The sequence below is a fragment of the Mastomys coucha genome, unplaced genomic scaffold (genome assembly GCF_008632895.1).
Source record: "Mastomys coucha isolate ucsf_1 unplaced genomic scaffold, UCSF_Mcou_1 pScaffold9, whole genome shotgun sequence".
Lineage (NCBI taxonomy): Eukaryota > Metazoa > Chordata > Mammalia > Rodentia > Muridae > Mastomys > Mastomys coucha.
This window is the reverse complement of record NW_022196915.1, coordinates 81564323-81589643: the sequence shown is the minus strand read 5'-3', so window position 1 is coordinate 81589643 and position 25321 is coordinate 81564323. Positions and strand designations below refer to the sequence as shown.

Sequence of the window (25321 nt, the reverse complement as noted above, 5' to 3'; positions counted from 1 at the left end):
AAATACCAACCAAAGAGTACACATGATGAATCTCATGATTCCAGCAGCATATGTAGCAGAGTGGCCTTGTTGGACATCACTGGGAAGAGAGGCCCTTGGTCCTTTGAAGGTTCTATGCCCCAGTGTAGGGGAATGTCAGGGCCAGGAAGCAGGAGAGAGTGGATTGGTGAGCAGGAGGAGAGGGGAGGGAACAGGGTTTTCAGGGGATTTTTTGTTGTTGTTGATTTTTTTTGTTTTTGTTTTTTTGTTTTTTGTTTTTGTTTTGTTTTTGTTTTTGTTTTTTTCGGAGGGGAACCCGGGAAAGAAGATATCATTTGAAATGTAAATAAAGAAAAATGAAGAAAAAAATATTTTTTTTATTTCTAAGTATAGCAAGTAGTTATTACTTCAGTCATTTGTTTCTTCATCTTTACAATACCAAAATTAATCTTAGGATCATTACATCATGTTTGTGTGTATATGTGTGTGTGTGTGTGTTTGTGTGTGTGTGTGTGTGTGTATGTGTGTGTTGGTGTTGGTGCATGTGCACATATGTAAATGTATATAATGAAGGCCAAATAATAACATAGGAGCTACTCATCATAATTTCATTGTCAATAAGAAATGATAAGGATTCAGAGTATATAAATTGTGTTTATGTTTGTGTGTATGCATGCATGTGTGTGTGTGTGTGTGTATGTATGTGCATGTGTGTGTGTGCATGAAAATTTTCCATAGAATTCCAGTAGAGTTCAGTGAACAACTATGAGAATTGATTCTCTCCTTTAAAACGTTGAGTCTTAGGGGCCAAATTCTGGTCAACAGGCTTGGTGGCAAGTGATTTTTTCTCTGGATCCCATCTTCTCTATGAGTCAGGAAATTTAACTGGTTTGAGACTTGAAAAATAGATTTGTAATATGACTGAATAGAGAGTTTGAGGGTTCTGTACTTCATTACCTTCCCAGCCTTAGAAGGACCAATGTACTCCATGAGACCCAGGCATTTGTGTGTGCGGTGAGGACTGAATTTAGTTCCTCATGCTTGCTGAGCAAGTGACTTTTCAAGAGATCAGCCACTCTAGCTCATTAAAGCTACTTTTAATTTATTTATAAAACATATAAAATCTTTCATACAGCTTTTATAGGCACTCAAACATACCTCCTTACCTTTTATACTATTCTTATTTTGTTACTTATTTTATATTATAGGTTATAGTCAGTCATCTAGGAGTGCCACATCAAGAACTGAAGGAAGGATATTTAAGCAGAAACCAATGAACCACATTGATTAATGGCTTAATCCTACATACATAAACTAACTTTCATGTAAAACCCAGGCTCACTGATGTAGAAATGACCCTACCCACAGTAAACTCGGTCCTTTCACATGAGTTATCTGCTATATATTCTTGTAGATACCATGTGTTCTTGAAAAGAAGAGGAGAGGTTTTAAGGAAATAGAAACTGAAGTAAAATGAATGGTAAAGAAAATGGTTGACCAGAAAAAGTTTCTGAAATTTGTTATTTGTCAAGCAAAAATATAAATGCAAAACAGAAATAAAAACAAAAATTACAGTGACTCAAATAGGAATGGCAACGGACCATGAACACAAATTCAGATAATCTTGAAGGAAGTGTTCCCATATGGAAATAGATTCATGAAGTTTTTAGAGTTAGAGAACAAAAGAAACTAAAGAAAAATAATATTAAAATTATTTATCACAAACATTTGTGTTCACAACAGATGAACTGCTCATAACAAAGCAAGGTTATTTCCCCAATTAGTTTTAAATATTATCTGATACACTTAGCTTTGGGGATGTCTAGAGATCTAAGTTTATACATTCCTTAGATAGATTTTAACTAATGGTTGAACAAATGTGACACCTAACACAGAAGTGACCAATGAATATAATATGTGGACTAAAGCCCAAGACAAATTCACTATAGATCTGCAGCATTTCAACTTTCTGCAACCATAAGTTCTATTGAAGCAGTTTTATATAAATTAGCTTTTCTAGGAACTTTAGAGAAAACTGTGTTTTCTTGTTAAATGTATAAAAATTTAAAACTTTGTAAGGGTTAAGCATTTTGAGAAAAGTTCATACAGAAATTTCCAGGTGTTTTCAAAGTCTCTCACGTATTCTGTGCAAATATGAACTATTTATGTTCAATAAATATGGAATTTGCAAATGCATGAGTAGGCTGTGCACAAGGTCAAGTTGCTGGGGAACTCACTCTACTTTATAGATGATCACATTCTACCTGTACTCTCACGAAGGGCAGGGGACAGCAGGCAAGTTTTGGTCTTTTCTTTACAGGTGATCATATCACTTGGGGTCTGCTGTCTTTCTCAGACAATCATACTGGAGTTTAGCATTTTAATAAATAACTTTTAGAAGTACACATTCAGTCTATAAAACCCACCAAGTACTATTAGGAATTCTTTCAACATTATATATAATGATATAATAAAAAATTCTTATATGTGTTGCAAAGTGCATATCTATGTGCTCATAGGGGGTTGACTATCTTCAAGTTATCTTTTTTTTATATTTGTCATCTTAAAGAATAATTCATGTTTATAAGCAAAATAACACATACTTTCTTTATAGACACATGAATATACAAAAAGCACCACAAAGTATAATAAATTGCATCTACTTTTAGGACCTTTGTTTCATTGTTTCACGTAGTGGCTCTTGTCTTTTCTCTTCTCATCCACATCTAGCCTTGTTATCCAAGGTGTGTGTGTGTGTGTGTGTGTGTGTGTGTGTGTTTGTGTGTGTATGTGTGTGTGTGTGTGTGTATATGTGTGTGTGTATATAAAGTTTTTTTTGCAGTGACGTAATCATGCTTTTCTTAAATGCACTGGGAATGTGTTGCAGGAATATTTAAAGGGAATGACAAGTTCCTGTGCTCCACCCAGCTACTCTCAGCCCCAGGGGTCTCCCTGAAGTTCTTATCTCCTGGAGACTATTTGAATCAGAGCTCCAAAATCTCTCTACCCAACCCTCTAAGTTCCTAATGGGAGGTCAGTAACATATTAGCCCCATGCTTCAAAACCCCCACGGCCTTTGTGGTGCATATCTGGAAAACCTATGCTTTGTCCCATACCTTTCTCTCTGAAACTCAGTTGAAGCACTGCATGAAGTGAAAGACCCTGCAGGGGAGTTCCGCTCAAGTCCTGGGAGACATGCACCCAAAGAACACGACAGGCCATCTTGATGTAAAAAACATGAGGCATTTTTATTTCAGAGCTCCAGTTCGACCCCCAATCTCACACAGGAGACAAGGAATCGACCACGAGGCCCAGAGGTTAGGGGTTTTTATAGGAAAAAGGTCTGGGGAAACAAAGGAATTGGTGTGGCTATACATGATTGGCTATTTTAAATGTAGTTAGAGTTGAAAATTCGTAAAAGGGGACTGCTAAGAGGACCAGGTGGCCCATTAGTCAAATGCCCGCCCCCCGGTATGTCCTTGCAGGCCTGGGCTGTGGATATGACATTGCATTTTTTACCCTATCTCTATGGTTTATGTCTTCCTGACCTGTTAGTCCCTGGCCACTTGCCTCTGCTTTGATTTAACTCTTTCAATCCCAGGCTTATGTGGGCAAGCTCGTGCTGGACTTTTATTTTCCTTTTCAGAAGGACACACAACACAAACTTAGTTCAGAAATAAAGGTAACTCAATCACTGGGCACAACATTTAAAATCCTAATCTTGTAAGCCTTATTTAATCTAAATCCTCCTTATTAAATCTAAATCCTCCAGTGGCAGATCCTAGCAGATCTGCCTTTGAAACCAGGAACTGCTTCACTACAACTTGTCCTCAAGCTATTCCCATCCAAAAGGAACGGATCTCTCTCTTTTCACTCTTTCCCCTATCCAACCCTGAAGTACCACCTGCTTCCCCAATGATTGGCTTCTTTATGCAGTAGGTGATGGTTCACAAGTCATCTGAGTACTTGAATCTTTAGCAACCCCATCCAGGAGAGCAGAATTAGCATCAAAATACAAGCAACCACAAGCCTGTCCATAACAGGATGCAGTTGAGGTTATGCATTATTTACAGTAGTTTGTTGCAATGCAAAGAGCTTCTTCTGTTCCAAGAGTAGATATTTGGCTTTGTTTCAAATTATTCTATATTGCTTGATTTCATCAAATTTCTAATTGAGATTAATTTTGGTCATTAAAATCTTCCTTAATGCCTTGATTTCACACTCTTTTTAATAAGAGCATTGTCTTATACAATGGTCAGCACAGGATGCTATAAGTTGCTAAACTAGGTGAATTGATCACAACTAGTTTCTTGCTCCTCAAGATGACCCTTTTATGGCTTAATGACAGATGATTTTGAGCATGTTCTTCAATTGAGATGGCAATGAACTTTCTTATTTTATCTCATAATGCTATCACAAGGACCTTATGCCTAGGAACTCATCTAATCTTAGTAACTGTCAACAGTTTCATAACATTATAGTAGAGAATATGTCAACATATGGAACTGCAAATTTAGGCTTTTGCATAATAAAATTTATTAAAACTTTATTTTATTTTGAAGAAATCCTTGAGTTTACAATAGCAAATTCCTCACTATTAAATTTTAGTACTTTTTGACTTAATATTCTGACACTGACAAAAATATCATGATACTTCAGGCATCTGATGAAATTTTGCAATATAATTATTATAAATACATCATTGTATTTTGAGTTTCATTAGTTTTAACATTAAAAATTAATATTTTTTTCATTATTGCATCTAAATATTTTGTTTCCAGTTTAATAACATGGAAAGAAGTTATTTTCTGTGACTCAAAGTTGAAAATTTTTCTGTTTAGATTACACAAGATTTTATACATCAATTAAGACGGATACTTAAACTGACTTTTGGTAACTCAAACATCAGTATTTTTTATATTTTTCAAATTGATAAATATGTCCATATTTCATGCTGTGATTATATTTCTATTTTTATAATATAATATTTTTATAAACTCTTATGCAATGGTATAATCAAAATTTTAGAGTAAGTTGACTATTAACTGTGCTTAAAGTATTTATTAATTTAGACTTCTTAACTACCAATTTCTATATTTGATGATTTTTACAAATCTTACATTTTAACTTCTTTTGCTTATTTTTTGCATATGTATGTTCACGTGTCATATGATTTGTGTGTACATGTATGCAAAGGTAAGGTCAATTTTGCATATTATTCTTAGGGTCTCTCACTGGCATACACATAAGAAAATAGGCCAGGCTGTCTAGCCAACAGGTCTCAGAAATCTTCCTGTCTCTGTCTCTCCAGTCTCAAGAATCTTGAGCTTTGTTACCATGCCAAGGTTGTTTAATGGTTGGGGCATAGAACTGAGGCCTTCTTGCATGCATTTTAGTGACTGAGCTGTCTTTGCAATCCTTTTTACTTGTATTTTATTTTTGTTTTGCTCTGTTTAACACTACCACACTTATCACTATTTATCATTTTATAGACTTTGCTAAAAATAGGACTATTTTTTTTCCTTTGTGGCCTCAATCTGAAAATTCTATTTTATTGTAAGAATAATTTTTTACATTCCATATTTAGTTAATATGATTTATTCTGCTATCACTGCTTTATACCTTTTTATTATTTTAACTGTTCTAATTTGTACTATCATGCTCTTGTTCATAAGCTTGACAAATATGCTATTTGTTTAATTCTCTAAATGAAGGTCAAACCTGACGATGTCTACTTGCATTTTTCTATAGGATCTAGTACTTTCTGCCATCTATCCTCCCTGAGGATTCCACTATCCCTTAGTTAAATGCCTGGGTATCCAAAGAAATCAAATATTTATGTGTTTAAATATTTTAGAACTAGTTTTCATAATGTAAATTTTTCATTTGTTTTGTAATTTGGTTATAATTTTTCAAAAGCTTGTCTTATTTGTTTTACCATGACCATATTAAGAATATATCTTCATAGCAAGACATTTTCTTGTAACATGTATCTATGGCATGTATATTTTCTTTATTTCATTTTTACAGATATTTTTCATATATGGTTTCTCGAAGATCACCTAGCATTACCTTTCAGATTAGCATTTATTTCCATGTGACCTGATAAGATCTTTCTCATCTTTTTTCAAGACCTCAGTATTTTTGTAAGTTAGAGGTTATACTTAACTTATATAAAAAAGTTGCTCTCTGTATTTTCTGTCCTTTTTAGTGACAGTTTTTTTATACAATATATTCTGATTATAATTTCCCATCCCTCTATTCCTCCCAGCATTTCTTTACCTCCCTCTTAAATCCAAATACTTATCTTTCTATTTCTTTATAAAACAGGCATCTAAAATATGACAGTATATAATAACTAAAAAAATACAAATAATAATAGAACAATACAAAGATAACAGGAAAAAACAGAAGAAAAAGATCCTAGGAAAACACAAGAAAGAGACATAGACACAGAGATATACTCACTGACCCACATTTCATCTTTTCTTCTTGAAGTTTTTACTATTCTTTGTTCTTATGGTTTAGTGTCCTCATTATTATGTATCAGTGGAAATTTCTTTTCTGGTCTAATCTATATGGTGTTCCATGTGAACTTTTGAACTTCATAGGCATCTCCTTCTTTAGGCTATGGATATTTTATTCTGATTTTTTTGAAAATGTTTTCTGGGCCTTTGACCTGGATTTCTTCCTATTTCTCTATTCTTAATATTCTTAGATTTGGTTTGTTCACGTCCAAGATTTCCTGGTTGATTTGTGTCAGGAGTTGTTCAGTTTAACATTTTCTTTGACTGATGTACACCTTTCCTCTACAGTATCTTCAATGCCTGAAATTCTCTCTTCCATCATTTATACTCTTAATAAGTCTTGTCTCTTGTTTGAGTTCTTGTTTGAGTACCTAAATTTTTCATTCCCAGATTTTCTCTATTTAGCATATCATTGTTTAATCTCTGTCTATGTTTAACTCTTGAATTGCTTTACTCATTTTCTTCTACTGTTTGTGTTTTCATAGATTTTTATAAAAAAGGTATATTTATTTCCTCTGTAAGGGTCTCAGTTATATTCATAAAGGGTCTTCCAAGGTCCTTGTCTTGTTTTTTCTGGTATTTTGCATTTCTCAAGACCTAGTGTTATTACATTGCTAGGTTCTAGTGGGGAGACAGTGTCCTGGCTGCCACTGATTTTTTTTTCACACTGGTATCTAGGCATCTGGGACTGGGAAGATTCTAATTCTAGGTGTGATATTTGGTATCTCTTTATTGGTAGCTTCTTTCTTCCTCGGGATTTTCTTGCTGTCTCTAGTTCTTAGACAGTGATGGAAGTATGTTACCTGGTAGGGAATGCTTCTGGGATCCTGATAGGTTTTGCCACTGGAGATTCTGGGTACATTGTGTAAGTATTGAGAGCTGATACTAAGGCATGGTAATGGACTGAGTCAGTCCATAATAGTGAGAAAATCAGAGTCATCCACCAAAATCTGCTTAGTCCCCTAGGGGTGGGGGACAGGGAGAGTTACAAGAGGCCACAGCAAGTAGTCTGACATAGAGCAAGGGTTGTAACTGGAGAGGACTTGGAGGGAAGAAGGGAGAATCAAGACCTGAACATTGCTTATCTGTTGTGCGGGCCTACTTGCTTTTCTACCAGGCTTGGTCAATGGATTTCCACGGAATGCCTTCTGAAGTTGGGAGCTCAGACAAAGGAATGAGTGGGGAAGAAGCTTGGCAGAGAATATTTGCTTCATCTTGTAGAATAGGAGGCAAGTGAATCTGTAGCATCTTTGTTGTCAGTATTTTCATCCCCAGGGGACTAAGCAGATTTCTGGTGGGTGATTCTGATTTTCTCACTTCTGTGGACTCACTCAATCCAATGCCAGGCCTTAGTATCAGCTCTCTATACCTACATACAAAATGTACCCAGAATTTCCAGGGGCAAAACCTAGCAGGATCCCAGAAGCATTCCTTAACAGGTAACATACAGCTATCATCATCTAAGAACTGGTGACAGCAACAAAATCTGAGGAAGGAAAATACACTACCAACAAAGAGATTGGAATTGAGACTGCCTTAGGTGGTTTGTAACAAAGATAGACACTGAGTCTCAGGGATTGGCTCAGAGGAGATGGAGAAGTCACAATTTGAAGTTAGCCTACATGTTTCTTAGACCTTTGTGGTTAGTGGGTTCTGAAGGAATGCTCTTCATAATAGCTCTTAATCTTGCCTTCACATTCAAATAATTCAGGAGATTTTAAATTATACCCACTAAGTTTCAACTCAATAAAATTTGTCATAATCTTTTTTGAAGTTTGAATTTATACAAGATAAAGAAAAAAAAGTATGTATACTTGTTTACATTCTAGTCAACATATGTGTTGAGAGGACCACTGGTATTGCATAAATTCTAGAAGATGTGAAATGGACAGTTAATGTGATTGTAATCCTAAGGGTGTCTTTGGTGAAACTGATGTATTCTTGACTTTACTATGTTAATCTCTCGGCAGAAGCATGCAAACCAACAATATCTCCAGCTCTATAATGGCCCTGTTTCAACATGAGAAGACAGAAAACATGTCTTCTACCAGTTTGTTTTTGTTTGTTTCTTTTGTTTACTTTTTGGAAAGCAAACAAATACAAATAATCAATTGAAGTAAAGACAAAGTGAGTTTGTTGTCAATTCTTTTAGCATTCTCTTTTAAGTCTAGACAATAGTGTTTCTATCAGAAATTTATCAAGACCACCAGAAGAAACCCAACAGCAAAGCTCTTCTTCATTGTTGAAAATATGAGCACCTCACTTTATCATAGCTTTTCGAAATTTCTACTTCCCTACAAAAGCAAAGAATTAGGAATTAGACATAAGGAAAATAGGAATGTCCTTAAGCTACATTTTGTAAAACATATTTTCTGTCTTTGAATTTTGTGAAAAAAATCTTTAAAATAAGCATCAGTTATAAATGTGTCTAAACTTATCTCAGGTTTTAAATTTTTCTTCATTTCTCTGAAATGCTATGCCTTCATATGCCTTACTAGCAAAATTGACCAATAAACTTTCATATTTCATGAAAACATCATTCACATGTATGAAATTCTCAAAGGAAAAATAAAAATATTTTAAGATAGTCTCAAACAAACAAGATTACCTCTCAATTGTTTGTTGTGTATATTAGTATTAAAACTCTAATAAAAATTAATTTCTCTAACAATGCAAGGAAAAAGCCACCTGACCAAATACTGACAATATGAACATCAGGAGGTTAAAGAACTTCACAAAAACTCTTAAAGCTAATTATCTGTGGAACAAAATGAAAGTGATCTGCTTCAAACTCGATGTTCTTTCCTCTACTACCCTGCTTTGTTTTTATTTGGTTAAAATAGAAAGCAATTACCTCAAGTTTATTTAATTTATTGATTTTGGAAAAGTAAACATTATGTAATCAAGTACCATACTTATAAGTCATAGAAGACAATTTATTGAATTAATTTTAATAAAAACATTATACAATTATCCTCTTCTGCAGCACTTTTAAAATTACATTTGAAATGAATACAAATGAATGAAGCAGTAAGACTATATTAAATAAAGGTATATTTCTATTACTTCTCATCTATCACAGTGGTAATATGTTATATTAATATAAAATGAAGCTAAAATGAGAAACACATACTAGTATAAAATATGAATATTATATAGGTATGTCAGATCTGTCTGTGATACATATTAACAGAGATTTCAATGATTTCAACTGTGAAGTCATGGATGAAGATAATAGTTTACTTAAATGATGAAAAATATTAGAAAACAAAATTTATGCAGCAGACTTAGACATGAAGAGAAGATAGAATTTCATTGATTGAGCTATGTAAGAATAGTTACAGGGGCAACACATCAAATGATAATAAATGTGAAAATTCAGTTGTAGTGATATTGAAAGTCAAATGAGAAAGAGTTTTGAATACCCATTGTGCAACAACAGATGAAGGATGATATGAGTCTGAGCAAAATATTGCCTAGCTACATTTCTGATGCAGTCACTTAGGTAATGGCATGGGGAAAGCTATGTTCAAATAGGAGCCTCTTATCAAATTCACCAACTCTGGTAAGTACTTCCCTGGATACAGCATACAAAACTTAAGAATTCATAATATAAGTGAGATAAAGTGGTAACTGAAAGAAAGACAATGATGTAAATGTTTTCATGTCATTAAATGTATAAAATTATTGACTCTAAAGAGAAATATTTTTGCATACAAAATATATTTATCTGGCAGGTTTCAAATTATAAACAAATGAGGAAATAAACATCAAGATTTCAAGTATTTTAGATTACAAATGCTTATCATTCCTGATTCCTGAGCAATATCATGGATTTAGATATATATGTTTGGAAATAATACTCTAGCTCTGAAGGCCATTGATGATAGTGAAAATCATCTGGAATTTCATTTTATTTCACTAATCATCCTTTCATTCATTAAAGGAGATGGAAAAATAAAACATGAAAGGATGTTTTTCTCTGGTATTTCTATATATTTACTGTAAGTAAACATGAAATCATATGATAATTAGAATATTATATGAAAAAGCCTTCTCTATTTTTAATGCAAGGGGATGAAAAACAGTATTCAGGTTATACAATAGCTTAAGGGTTATTCTCATAGCAGTTGAATTTATAATAGCTTTGCCAATATATTATGTTAATCTCTTCATTTTATTAAGAGATAATTTATCAGAAACTCTCATTTCCTAAATTAGTGGTTTATCTATCACACATAATAAATAAAATTTGCATCATATTTTTCTACTTTTAGTTCATATTGTTTCCTTCTGCATACAGTATTATTTTTCACTGACCTAGGTAGAAGAAGGGTGGTTTTATTCTTTTAACAGCATCACTCCTTATCCCATTACAAACCTAACTACTGGGTATAAACTAAGTTAATTATGGTATAGTTATGATGACAGTATTCTCCTATGAGCAGACTGAAGCAGTTACTGAAGTCTCACATTAAACTTGGCATATTAAAATTTGTGGGACACAATGAATGCAGCCCTCAGAGGAATGATTGTAAAACCACATGACTACATTAAGAGTATTGAGAGATCTCAAATAAACAATCTAATAATGTATTTTAGAAATTCCATATCTTTTAGTACCTTTTTCCAAAGAATGTGAAAAACAATAATCAAAGTCAAGGCTGGAGATTTATGAAAGAGATGCAACAACAAAGCAATACTACTAAGATTGAAAAAGAAAGAAATGATTATTTGAAAAGATAGACAGAACTGACAGACCTGCAACCAAATTAAACTGAAGAGAGGTTTCAAATGAATAAAAGATAAACTAAAACAAATAACATTAAAAGAAGTACTGAAAAAATTCGAAAAATCATAAACCAGTACTAATCAAATTGGTCACCCATGCCTTTGTTTTCTGATCTGCTCAGTTTTTTTCAAATGTATTGACAGTCTTTGTATTATTTTTCAATAATTTTTGAACATTGGTTCTCACTAAGTTGAAAATGAAGATGTTTCATTTCTTCATGGACTTCAATATAAGAAAATCTGTCAGGTAATATGGAGCAAGAAGAGGGATGCAATAGAGAGATACATTAAATCTAATTTTATTAAAGTAAACTAAGAGGAAGGCATAGGACAGTGGCTGATCCTATGCAAATGAGAATTTTTCAGCCATGTGTATCACAGGTCACAGGGCAAAAGATCCAGCTCAAGCTTTCCCATGGCTTAAAACAATGACTCCTGCCACTACTTCTAGCTGCACAATTGTGATGTAAATAGACTGGCAGAAATATAAACAGTGAATAAGTTTATAGAAGGATATACTTTCTAGATTTCCATAACAAGCCGGAAAACAAGAATCTTTATTTACTCATACTATTTCTACCCAGTAGTACTGGCATTCCATACTCTTTAGGTTTGTACTACCCTGAATGCCTTCTCATCAGAATCATAGGTGTTTAAAATCTCACAATCACTTTCCATGTCTTCAGAGATACTATTTTAGGGATTTCCAGTTATAACAAGTAGAATCATCAGATTTATCTTTTTACTTGGTATTCAGAATTCTAGAACATCAGAATCTATTACTGTTGGCTTTTCTAGACATGTATGCAGCATTGCTATTTTAAACAAAGTCTAAACACATCATGTTAAACATTCTTGGTATTTTTGTAATAGAACAAAAATATTAATTTGACAAAAATATGTAGGAAAATTCATGTCTGTGTCCAGTTTAAGATAATTGTGATTTTATGTGCATGGGCATTTTCTTGTCTTTTTTTTTTTCTGTGTGCCACTTGAATATGTGGTGTTCATGCAAGACAGAAGAAGGTATTGGATCCTCTGGAAACTGGAGTCACAGATGGCACTGATACACTCCGCAGTGAGAGCAGTGGAACCATGGGCTCCTGGAAGAGCATCCAGTGCTCATATCTACTGTGCAATTTTTCCAATTATTTTAATTCACATTTAAATAAATACATATGCCTCAAGTGTAATAAAGTACATTGGTGTTATTTAACTTACAAGACAATAGCTTCATTTTGACTTACTCAATGTCTATGATAACACAGAGTGAAACATAATTAGAAAACTTTAGTTCTTGGTATACATCTATTATACAGTACCATAATCTTCAGTTAAAATACAATAAGGATGTACCAGACACATATTTAAATGTTTTGTATATATTACTTTATTCAATCCTTGAAATGTACTGTTGGCTAGCTCTGTACTATACTATAAAGATAACAAAATAGAGATATATTATTCTAAACAATATTTCCAAAGTCATATAACTAAAATATAATTGGAATAAGTAGTGTAAGGTGATGGAATGAATGTGTAAATACATCCTAAATATGTTTAGTGAGTCCTTCATTACTTTCTCTGTTCTATAACAAGAAACAAACATCTCTCACACAGATTTGTAGCATGGCCACATCATATATCATTTCTCAAGCACAAGCAGAAAAATGTGTTCTTTGCTTGTTTGTTTGTTGAGAAAAATGATGTCACATAATGTCCCTTATAAAACATTTACTAGCTCAATCTCTACTCGTCCAGTTGGTTAAAAGTACATCCGATTTGAATATAAGGTTCCATTTTATATGTTCTTTCCCCCATGTGGTGGTTTTGCTGTCCTTTATATTCTCAGTCATTTAGCTCTCCAGTAAAAATAGAAGCTGACACTTTTATTGTTCTTTAGGTATCCTCTGTTTATTACTGATGGAAGATTTTATGTAAATATTTTTCCCCAAATCATTAATTTCCAAATGTACCTACGTTTTTCCCCAGTCTTAAATCAAGAATCAACTTAACAGCGTGGGCAGAAACTTTTCCTTCATCATGGAAACAGGAAGTGTCTCTGTGCTTTAGCAATCCCATTCCCTTCCCCATGTTTTGTATCCTGTATGAGAATATGGACATATGCATTTCTTTATTTTGTACATAGATAGGAACTAATCTAAGAAATTGAAGTTATCTGGTAATAAATTTAAGCATTAACTAGTCTCTGGAGTTCATGACAATCTTCCCCCTATGCACCAACAAATAAAACACATTGAAAACAAAGATACGAAAACATTCCCCAGTGAAGGAAATTAGAACAATAGCAATGCTATTTTCACACTCATGGTCATTCTTAGTCTTTATTGTGCTTAACAATCATCTGTGGAAACTTTGAACAATCTCTTTTTCCATATAAAATTCTGTACCAAACAAAATAAAATATCTATAATCCAGAGGGACACTAGCATGTTTTCATGTTTATGCAACCCCAGTAAGGACAATATTCTCATTTGAAGGAAAAATAAATATAAAATAATATAAGAATGCATTTTTGTTCTATCTCTAGTTAGCAAGCAACAAAAACTAATTTTAAAATCAGCATGATTTAATTAAATTAAAGAAACATTTATATAGCATTTTTACATTATGGCCAAACTGAAACCAGTGATTTTTTTATATGTATTTCCTTTCAATTAGATATTAAGTATTTTTAATAGTTAATATTGTCAATAAGAAGAGCATTTTAACCATCTAATTTACTATATTTATAAAGATATTTCTAGAAAACACAAGGAGGAATTTGAATGTCTTATCTTGATTTTTGAATTTATTCTGGTCCAATTATTTTCTCAACTTAATTAGAAATTTTTACATATGAATTAGAACAGCTGCAATAAAGAAACACATTGTCAGGCAGCTAGAATCTTAAAATATAGTGACAGCTGAAAGGATATCACATTTTATAATAGGTTTGCATAAAGTATAAATATATTCTTGTAAATGTGGGTCTTAGAAACATCAATATTCAAAGCAATTTCATCATTCAAAACATTTGCTCAATGATTTAATTTTAGGTAGAGATGTTTGCAATATGAATTAAGTTTTAAGAGTGAAGATATATTTGACATCACTCTATTTTTATCCATTCCTAATGCACACTACATGGACTGTTTATAAATATTTTGAGTGCTTATTATTTGCCATATACTTATATGTATATTTATGTGACCTCCATCCAAATGCTATGAGTTGTATAAAATTTAAATGTGAGGATTAGCAATGAAAATGAATTCTAGTATATTGCCAATATTAGTCAGGTAGTAAAAATAGTGTGATACCAAAGCTTAAGCAACAGCAATACAAACTAGCACTCCTTATTCCAATCATCCACTCCATTTTGCCCTACTCTTAGCAACATTATTGTAATACCAGTACCCAACTATAATATATGCATTTTCTCACACTTTCCTCTCGTCGCCCACATTCTTCTTTCTAGTATAGGTTGTATAATATCTCCTACAAACATATAGCTTTTAAATATTTTAATTTTATTTTTGTATTTTTGAAGTTTTCACAAATTAGTACTCTACATCATATTTACTCCTAGCTGCCAATTAGTCATGTGTTCCTTATACCCCTCAAGATATTTTTACCTTGAATTCCTAGTTACATATAAATGCTGTGTCTTTGCATATATTTATAAATACAGTCTTGATATGTTTTTAATTTGGGGTATTGGTCCTTTTATTGAAATAGATATCTTTTCTCATATAGTAGATCTTGACTATGGTTCCCCTTCCGCTACTCCCCCCACCAGGTTTTTCCCCACCTACCTTTTCACTTCCCATTTAGATACATCGTCTTCCTGTCTTTCATTAGAAAACAAAGATGATTCTAAAGGATGATATAAAATATAATAATATAAAACGAAACTAACACATTGATATTGGACAAAAAATAAATAAAAGAAGGAACATGGCCCCAAAAAAGGTACATGAAACAGATACGCATGCAGAGATACACTAACTCTCATTCACACTCTCAAGAGTTAAATGAAAACACAACCTGGAAGCCATAGTTTGTACACAAAGGACACTATCTCTACACCCTGTTCTGCAGAGATCCCTGAGCTCTGAGAGGGAGGTATTTGATGGAGACATCTATTTTTTTTTTTGATACAGGTTTTCTCTGTATAGTCCTGGCTGTCCTAGAACTCACTCTGTAGACCAGGCTGGCCTCAAACTCAGAAATCCACCTGCCTCTGCCTCCCAGGTGCTGGGATTAAAGGCATGAGCCACCACTGCCTGGCTGATGGAGACATTTTCTAAAGAGATGATCCAGTGGAGACGGTGAGGGGAAAAGGAATGAGGAAGGGAATATATGAAAGACAGCTAATATTAAGGGCCTTTGAGTGTTAGCAAGGACCTAATAGAGTAGAAATTTCCTAAAATGTAAGCATATACCAAGATGCTAAAAATGAATCCCTTAATACTTTTAAGAGAAAATTAATGAATAACTGTTTTGAAAGAGTTAATGGCCTATCTAATTTTAAAATTTATAGTTATATTTATTATTTTACAAACTTTATTATATGATATCTCAATAATAATTATTTTATAAGCTAGTTCAAATTTTAAATAAAATTATGTTGTAATATATGTACTAAACATTATTAAATGTACCTTCAAATTTATGTCTCTTAGTTGTAATTTCATAAGTAGTGTGAATTATGAGGCATCCATGTTCTCTGCTGCAGTTGGATATTATATAAAACATATTAATGGATGTTTAATTATTTCTAATGAAGGTGTATTATTTGATTAACCTTCTTATTCTCTTAGTTGTTGTCAGGGCTAAAGGAAGCTCTGCTCTTTTTAGGGGATTTTCCTTCCACCAAAAGACCTATTTTCTCATCACTGATGGAAGGCGAATGGCTGTGGTGTCTACTTGTATACCAAGGCTCATCCTGGCCTGCATGCTTAGCCAGCATCAGGACCATCTGTGGCTTTTCTCAGTTATTCTCCCTCTGGCCCCTACTCTAGCCTTCTGCAATTCATTGACTTCTCTCCATAAGTTTCTCATTCCCATACAAGCTTGCCCTTGGCCCAAGTGACTTCCTTTGGCTTCCTAATTTGGCCTCCTCTCTCTCACTATCTCTCTTGGTCTCCTTGCATTAATTAGCTCTATTCTTCCATCTTCACTATCCTAGCCTCTCCTCTAATGGCCAAGTCCAATCTGCTAGCCATGTTCAGTGTACTATTTTCTCTCTCTGAACTAGACTCTTCCAAATGACTCTGTCTGTACTGTGTCTTATATCTACAATAAAAACCTTTCCCTTATCCATATGTTGGAGTGGTGATGTCCTCAGATTATACAGTTATTTTGTGAAATTGTATATGTTTTAGGACATTCATATACATATATATACATATATATATGTTCTTTTTTATATCTCATTTTTTAATTAACTGTATGTTTATTATCTTACAATTATTGAATGGGACAATACATACCGTCTATTCTGAGAACTGTATGTACATATGCATATATGCAAACAAAGACCAAAATGCTAATGATATCTATATCTATATATAAATTAGCTTAATCTGATAAAAATTTGTTCAATAATAAAGCTAACTGAAAGACACATAATTTAACTTTGGCCTCAAAACAGCAGTTGGATCTGAGTAAGTTGTCAATGTATTACTCTTAAGACTGAATAAAACACGTAAACCAGATTCTTGAAGGACCAGAGAAGAAACAAATTAGTCATGTTATGAGGTGCAAAATTTCAAAGAGCAAAGAAGGTAAAGCAAACATTTATTTCTACCTCTTCCAAGCATTCATTCATACCCTAGGAATCTGGCAACTAGGAATTGCTGAATTCTCTAAATAAAAGATGCTGATATTGAAATCTGATGTTTTCATGAGTCTCACACAGAAAAGATCCAAGATCCAAGTTCTGAACAGGAAAGACCAGTATGGCTGTAAATTGTCAAATTTATCTACTTGACAGGATATCTCTGTGTATCATACATACTAAATTTTTTATCAGATTTTGCTTATATATGCAATTTCATCTATTATCCAACCCTTCTAATTCATCTCCTATTTGGCACAATAATAAATTTATGTCCTTCAACATGAAGAAAACCCACCATGTTCTAAAAGCCCATGACTACTAACACAGACTACTTTAGCCAGAAAAACTATCTTCAAGAGTTGAAGGAACAATAAAAATTTTCCATGATATAAACACCCTTATATAGTTTCTCTCCAACAGCAACAACTACAACAAATTATTCTAAAGAGAATGCTACATATTACAAACAATACTTCCAACAGAAAAGAGGAATGATCACAGCTAAGCGAATAGAGAAAGTATCCAAAGAAAGTTATAATTTATAAAATACAAAATACAGCTATGACTACAAACCAGCAAATATCAAAATAACTGCAAACTACAAACATTGACACTGGCTCTAAATATTAAATGGAGTCTATTTACCAATCGAAAGACAAAAGTAAGTTAAAAGTACTACATTTTTATGAAAGTTTAACCTCAAAACTCTTTCACAAATAGAAATGAAGAAACACTACTGAACTCATTTGTTAAGCCAGCAATATCCTGATATCAAACTAGATAAGGATATGTATACAATTAAATTCAAATTCTATTTTCTCTGATCAATATAGATGCAGATGTTTCCCCTAATACTGTGGAAATAAATTCAATAATGCCTTAAAAATTATAACATTACCAAATTGGTTTCATAATAGATGTATGTTTTGTGCAAAATAGCAAATTAATTAATGCAACACAGAATATGAATTTACTATAAGACAGAAATCACACAATCATCTCAAGATATCAGAAAAGTCATTCAATAAATAGTAATATCTCTTCATGAGTAAAAATTCTTTTGTAGAAGCTATGACCATGTGTTTGCTATCTCAAAACACGAAAGATTAATATATAATAAACAATAGAGAACCTTAGGCTAAATTGGAAAAGTTTGAGACCTTGTCTTCTAAAATAAAAAAATATGAGACAAGAATAACAATTATCTCCACTCTCAAAGTGCTTAAAGTTTTTGAACAATAAAATAAGAGAATTAAAAACGTTTGAAAAGGTTTGCAACCCCATAGGAAGAACAACAGTATCAACCAACCAGACCTCCCCAATGCTCCCAGGAACTAAACCACCAACCAAAGAATACATGGAGGAACCCATGGCTCCAGCTGCATGTTTAGCAGAGGATGGCCTTGTTGGGCATCAATGGGAGAAGAGGCCCTTGGGCCTGTGAATGCTCAATGCTGCAGTGTAGGGGAATGCCAGGGCCAGGAAGTAGGAGTAGGTGGATGGGTGAGCACCCTCATAGAAGCAGGGGGAGGGAGGATAGGACAGGGGTTTCTGGAGGGAAGCCGGGAAGGGGAATAACATTTGAAATATAAGTAAAGAAAATTTCCAATAAAAGAAAAAAAAAGGAAAAAAAAAAAAGAAATATTAGAAGTTCTACTTATTCCTATTTGAGCTAGCATGCATCCATACTTTAAAAACCTAAAGACTCATTATATCATTGTGGCAGTATCAGGATATGAATTCAAAATACAAAATTCAGTAGCATTTTTATATACTGGAATGCTGGCAGGAAAAAAAAAACTATGAAATGCCATTCTTAGGAAAAGATAGTCACTTCAAAAGAATATTTGTCTAGGACAAAAACATGATCAAAGCTTTGAAGTATTTTTATAGTGAAAACTTTAAAACACTGAATAAATTGGAGGCAACAAAGACCAAACTATATGCTCAGTGATTGGAATAATATGGAAATTGCTATATTACCAAAAATGGTCTATAATTTCAATTCAATTCTCTTCAAAATTTGAATGGCATTCTCCACAGAAATAGACAATATGATCCCAAGTACCATATAGAAACTTGGTACAAAATCTCAAATACCCAAATCAATCCTAAATAGAAAAGACAATGTCAATATTATAAATATCAGATATCAAATGTAAGCACATACCTTAAGAAGCAACATGTTAATTTAAATGTTTTCACTTTAATGCAACCATTCAGTTAATCAAAAATTCATGCTGGATTTAATTATTGTAGGTTTCTCTTCTCTCTTTCTCTCTGTCTCTACCTGTCTCTCTGTCTTTGTGTGTGTCTGTGTCTCTGACTGTCTATATCTCTGTGTATCTCTGTCTGTGTCTCTGTCTTTGTCTTTCTCTCTCTCTCTCTGTCTCTCTCTCTCTCTCTGTCTCTCTCTCTCTCTCTCTCACACACACACACGCACACATATATACACACACACAAACACAAACATACAAACACTTTCTTTAAAATAGAGTCCCACTGTGTAATTTAGACCTTAGACTGGGCTGGAATTCAGTGACTCAATAGTAATGCTTATTGAGAGACTTCAGCTTCTGTAATGCTTAAAGTACACATATAAAGCACTAAAATTTGTTACAATTTATTGACAAGTAGAGTAATTTATGCTTACTAGTAAAGCCATAGTTAGTGCTATAAACTTGAGTGTTTTAAGATTCTTAAAAAAAATTGTTTTCATTTTGCTTTTGACAGTTGAAATTTTTTTGAACATTGCTCAACTACATTTCCTTCTTTTTATTAAACTAAAATTAAATATAATGAGACAAAGCAAAAACTATCACAAAAAAAACTAGAGAAAAAGAACCCAGTAGAAGGCACAAGAAACACAGACCCACGCACTGACACATTCAGGAATCATACAACACCCTAAGCTGGAAGCAATTATGTATGCAAAGGACATGTTGAACATTTCTGCATATCTTGCACACGTTGCCTCAGTCTCTGTGAATTCATATGTGTATTGGCCATGGTGATTTAGACAGCCTCGATATATGGTGTCCTCCATCCCCTCTGGTTCTTACACTCTATGTGTATCATCTTCCCCAGGGTTCACTGAGCCCTGATGGCACAGATTTGACTGAGAAATAACTACTTCAGGCTGAGTTTCCTGAGGTTTCTCAGTCCCTGCATGTACTTCTGTGGATATGAGTTTGACTTTCTAAATAACAGGGTTTTGTTTTTGTTTTTGTTTTTTTTGTTTGTTTGTTTGTTTTTTGGTTTTTGTTTTTTACAGATTTTGATTTTACCTTTCTTGCTCTTTCCATTTACTATGCTATGAAACTGCTGGTTTGTTTGTCTATTTGTTTGTCTTCTAGACAGACAGACAGAAAGAGAAGAGAGGGGAGAAGGGTGTAGTTGACTGGCTGGGGAATTGGGAAGGACCTCTAAGGAGCTAGGGACAGGGAAACCATGATCAGAATAGGTAGCATAAAAAAACATTATGTCCAATTACAGAAAAAAGAAAGAAAAATCCCTAAAATACAAAAGAAATTATTTTATAATTTGAATCCATATTTTCTTAGGAAAAGGACACATCCTGAAACTTAAATTCATAGTAATTTGTCACTATACAATGTGATATTGTTAACTCTCCACCCATTGTTTTATGTTTCCCTACAATGTTTTAGGAGTAACTGTGCTTGAAGGGCCTATTTATGCAGTGGGAGGCCATGATGGTTGGAGCTATCTGAACACAGTGGAAAGGTGGGATCCCCAGAGCCAGCAGTGGACATATGTAGCCAGTATGTCCATTGCTCGGAGCACAGTTGGAGTGGCAGCACTGAACGGCAAGTGAGTAGATATTCCTATAATGTTCTTATAGGTTAAGAAAAAAATAATTACGTGGTAGTATTTAAGAATAATCTTTAAATAATGACATGCATGTTTACCATAGAAAATAACCAATTTTTAAAAAGTGTATTTATTTATTTTATTTTTTAACATTCCATATTTTATTCCCCCTGCCCATCCACTTTCCACATCCCATACATCCTCCCCCACACCCGTCTCCACATGGATGTCCCTACCCCCACCCTTCCTGACCTCTAAACTCCCTGGGGCCTCCAGTCTCTTGAGGGTTAGGTGCATCATCTCTGAATGAACACAAACACAGTAGTCCTCTACTGTATGTGTATTGGGGGCCTCATATCAGCTGGTATGTGCTGTCTGTTTGGTAGTCTAGTGTTTGAGAGATCTGCAGCTGAAAGACTCAGTTGCAAATATTTGCACCCAACCAATGGACTGAAGCAGTTGACCCCTGTGGCTGAATTAGGGAAAGACTGAAAGAAGCTGAGGAAGAGGGCAACCCTGTAAGAAGATCAGCAGTCTCAATTAATTTGGATCCCTGAGATGTCTCAAACACTGGACCACTAAGTTTTTATATTAATTACTAATTTAAGAATTATTAAGTGCATGTTATGAGAATATTTCTATACTTTAAGTAAAATGTGTAAGTAGCCTTCAGAAAGATACTAATGGTTTTGGGTGTGATTTTTCTGAATGGCTGTACCAGTTCTTCCACTTTATAAGCTGTCTTCCTAATACCTTTAAATTATGAATTCTCAAAATCAACAATATTTTTATATTAAATTTTTCATACAATATAATTTGTTCATATTTTTCCCAATCCTACAACTCACCTAAGTACTTCCCTATCTTGCTCTCCATCATTCTGGCCCTCTTTCTCCCAACTCTCTCTCTCTCTCTCTCTCTCTCTCTCTCTCTCTCTCACACACACACACACACACACACACACACACACAAACCCAAATATTCAAAATCAAGTTAAAAACAAACATAAAACAAGACAAAAAGTTCCAAAACAATTAAAATGTCCCACAAAAATAAAACAAACATGGAATTCATTTTGTGTTGGCCAATTACTCCTAAGCATAGGATAATTTTTATATATTCAAATGTCACACTTTTGGGAAAAAATTGACTTTCTGTTTCTTACCAAGTCTCAGTTGTATTTAGCTCCTTGACTAGAAGTGAGATTTTGCAATCACTTCCTTTTTTCACTGCTGTGATTGTGTCAGATTTGAACCTCAGGTCTTGGGAATACTCTCAGTTTCTCTGAGTTCATGTGTGTATGGATGTTGTGTAAGTGTTGTGGAAGACACTGTTTTCTTAGAGTCATCTACCACCTTTGACTCTTCTAATCTCTTCACCTGATCTTTTGTATAGGCACCCAAGCTATAAGTTATCCCATTTAGCATTTAGTACTCTGAAACCACTCAGTTGTCTGCACACTATTCCATTATAGGTCTCTGCGGTAATATCCACTTACTGAAAAAGGAGGGTTCATGGGAAAATCATGTTGTATTCATGGGTATCATAGTAGGTGGTTATGAGTCATTTGATCTCTCTTCCTTTAGTAGAATAATTGTAATGTATTTTCTCCATGAGGTATCGCATGCTAGGCTCTTGACTACATAACAGTGCTGGGTATAATCTAATCATATGGCATAGGCATCAAGTCCAACCAAATGAGGTTTGCTAGTCCCATAACATTTGCACTAGTATTGAACCAGTAAATCTGGCAGGCAGATAGCTTTTGCAAGTCACATTTTTTTGTGGCTAAATGACATTGTTGATTACCTTTATCCTCTGAGAGCCTGCAAAGTGTCGTCCCACAACAGGAGTGAAGTAAGGTGAATTGTCCACTTGGGTACCAGCTCTATTTCTTCATGTTTAATGAATATAGAAGGAAACAGTCTCAATAAAACCTTGGAAACAGAATTCAAGAAACAACAAAACAAGCTCTTTATCTTGATTAATTTAGCTCCTTTGTAGAGATGCCAGTGTGGTTCAAGACACAAAAATCAATAAATGTTCCATCACATGAACAAACTGATAGACAAAATCCACATTATCATCTAATTAGATGCAGGAAATGTATTTAACAATATCCCTTGATGATAAAAGCCTGGGAGAGAATACGAATATTTGAGATATATCTCAAAATAACAATGACAATTTAACGAAAGCTTACAGCTACTGGAGAGAAAGGCAAAACATCATTAAAATCAGGAATAAGAAAAGGATGTCCACTCTCTCCATGCCTGTTCAATAAACTACTCCCTTCACCAAAATTGTTGTAATAATTGTTTATGTAAACAAATTAACTGCAAGCAGAACATAGTGAGTTTTTGTGAAGTAATTAAACATCATTTTATTTATGGATACTATTATTGCTCTCCAAACATCTCATGATTCTACCAAAATTCCATTCTCTGCATTTGATTACCTCTATGATTTACCTAGTGATATGGTAAGATGAGAAAATGGAGCCACCTTACTGCCCAAGAACTTTATAATCTAACCTGACAGGAAATCAAGGTTGCCTTACATACATAGTTGGACTTGGATGTTGTAGGGTATATCTTTGTCCAAAATTTTTTGTACAGACTTGGACTTGATCTGAGATAAAGTCCCCAGCATACTTCCTTCACTCCTCATGGATATATCATTCTATGTGTGGTGATCTGTATTTACAAAAAGGAATGGCACAGAAAAATGTAAGTCTGTCCTTCATAGTCACCCCTCTTTTTTCATTTTATTTTTGCTATACTTAGGTAAACTATCTCACCTGTTATTCAGAGCTCTTATGAAGGTAATTTTGATGATAGTTACTTAAAGTGGTGTATTTCAGAACAAAAATTGTGGAACCCATTTCACACTCATGTTGAAAAACTGAACACAATTTTATGAGGTATATTATATTTGATAGCTGTTTGTATTTTAACACAAAGACTGCAGGCAAAACATTTACAGCCTTGTATTTTGAGGATGTTTGAATTATTATAGACAGGTTTACATTAGGCCTAAAACATACTCTTAATGACATTCAGATAGTATTATGTGTATAAAGTGATTTATAGATGACATATATACACAAGTAGAAATAAACTAAAAATTATATTAAATATTCTATTTTAGTATGGAAGAAAAAATTTTATATGTATCATTTCCATATTTCTCTTGATTAGTTTTTTTTGATGTTCTTTTACTTTGAAATTTGAAAATATATAATATAAATGTGAGTCACATATTTTTAAATACAAATCACAATATCATCTTTAAGATTTAGCCTATAAGTAAACACTTTCTTTCCATTTAAGTTTCACCTGGGCTAAGTTGTGGCTCATTGTTAATATGTATGAATCACAAAGTCTGTTCCTAGGAATTTTCTAAAAAATGCAGGATGACAACAGACACACATACAGTAGAGGACTGCCGGGTCTGTGTTCATTTAGGGAAGATGCATCGAAACATCAAGAGACTGGAGGCACCAGGGAGTTTAAGTAAGATGTGGAATCTTTAAGTTGAAATATTTTCCAGTGACTACAGCAGTATGGTTATATTAAATACAAGTACACTCTAAGTGTGTGATAATGTTTAATTTTGTCAGATATTATTCAATTTATTCACATTGGTTTGTGTTTCTTGAATTAAATGGTTGTTCATATATTAAATGTATAGAACTAAAGTATAAAATACATTATTCATGTCCATATAATATAATATTTTTATTAAACTAGTATGTTAATATATTTAATTTGTACCTATACATTTTTTAAAAAGAGAAAGAATCACTAAAACAAAAATAAAATTTTGTATCTGCCTTGATAAGAAAATATTCAATACGTATCTTAGTGTTTTATTGCTGTGATAGCTAATTGTTTTTCTAACAAATCTGTTTTTATATGTAATTTGGTACTATTCCCTTGAAGATTTTGATATCTCTTCTTTGTTTTAAATGTTTAATGCTTTGATTATTTTTTATTATTTTCTTCTTTGTCCATTTGGTGTTTTGTATCCTCCTTACCCTAATGCATTTATTAAATTATTGTTCAATTAAATACACAGACATTGATGTTTAAATGCACTTATTTAATTGTGCATTCTTTTGATTACTACTTTGTATCAGAGCTATTATATTATATGAGCTTTTTCTTAAATACATTAATATTTAAATTTAATTCAAATATAATACACACATATGTATGTTTATTGCAAATATTCTCCAAAGTGACAGTAATATATGCATGGAGATTCTAGTTACAGGTTTTGACATGTTGTAAATGGAATGTGTCTATGCCGTTTATTTGTTAACCACCTGTTTTTTTTTTTT

At 33.3% G+C, this 25321-nt stretch overlaps 1 protein-coding gene across 1 annotated transcript in view; it reads left to right on the top strand.

The window, feature by feature from the left end:
- Klhl1 (kelch like family member 1) overlaps positions 1–25321 on the top strand; it is a 375629-nt gene that overhangs the window by 321854 nt on the left and 28454 nt on the right. The window contains exon 8 of the mRNA XM_031361505.1: positions 20814–20976. Coding sequence (XP_031217365.1) covers positions 20814–20976 — 163 coding nt within the window. The remainder of the gene's footprint in view (positions 1–20813; positions 20977–25321) is intronic.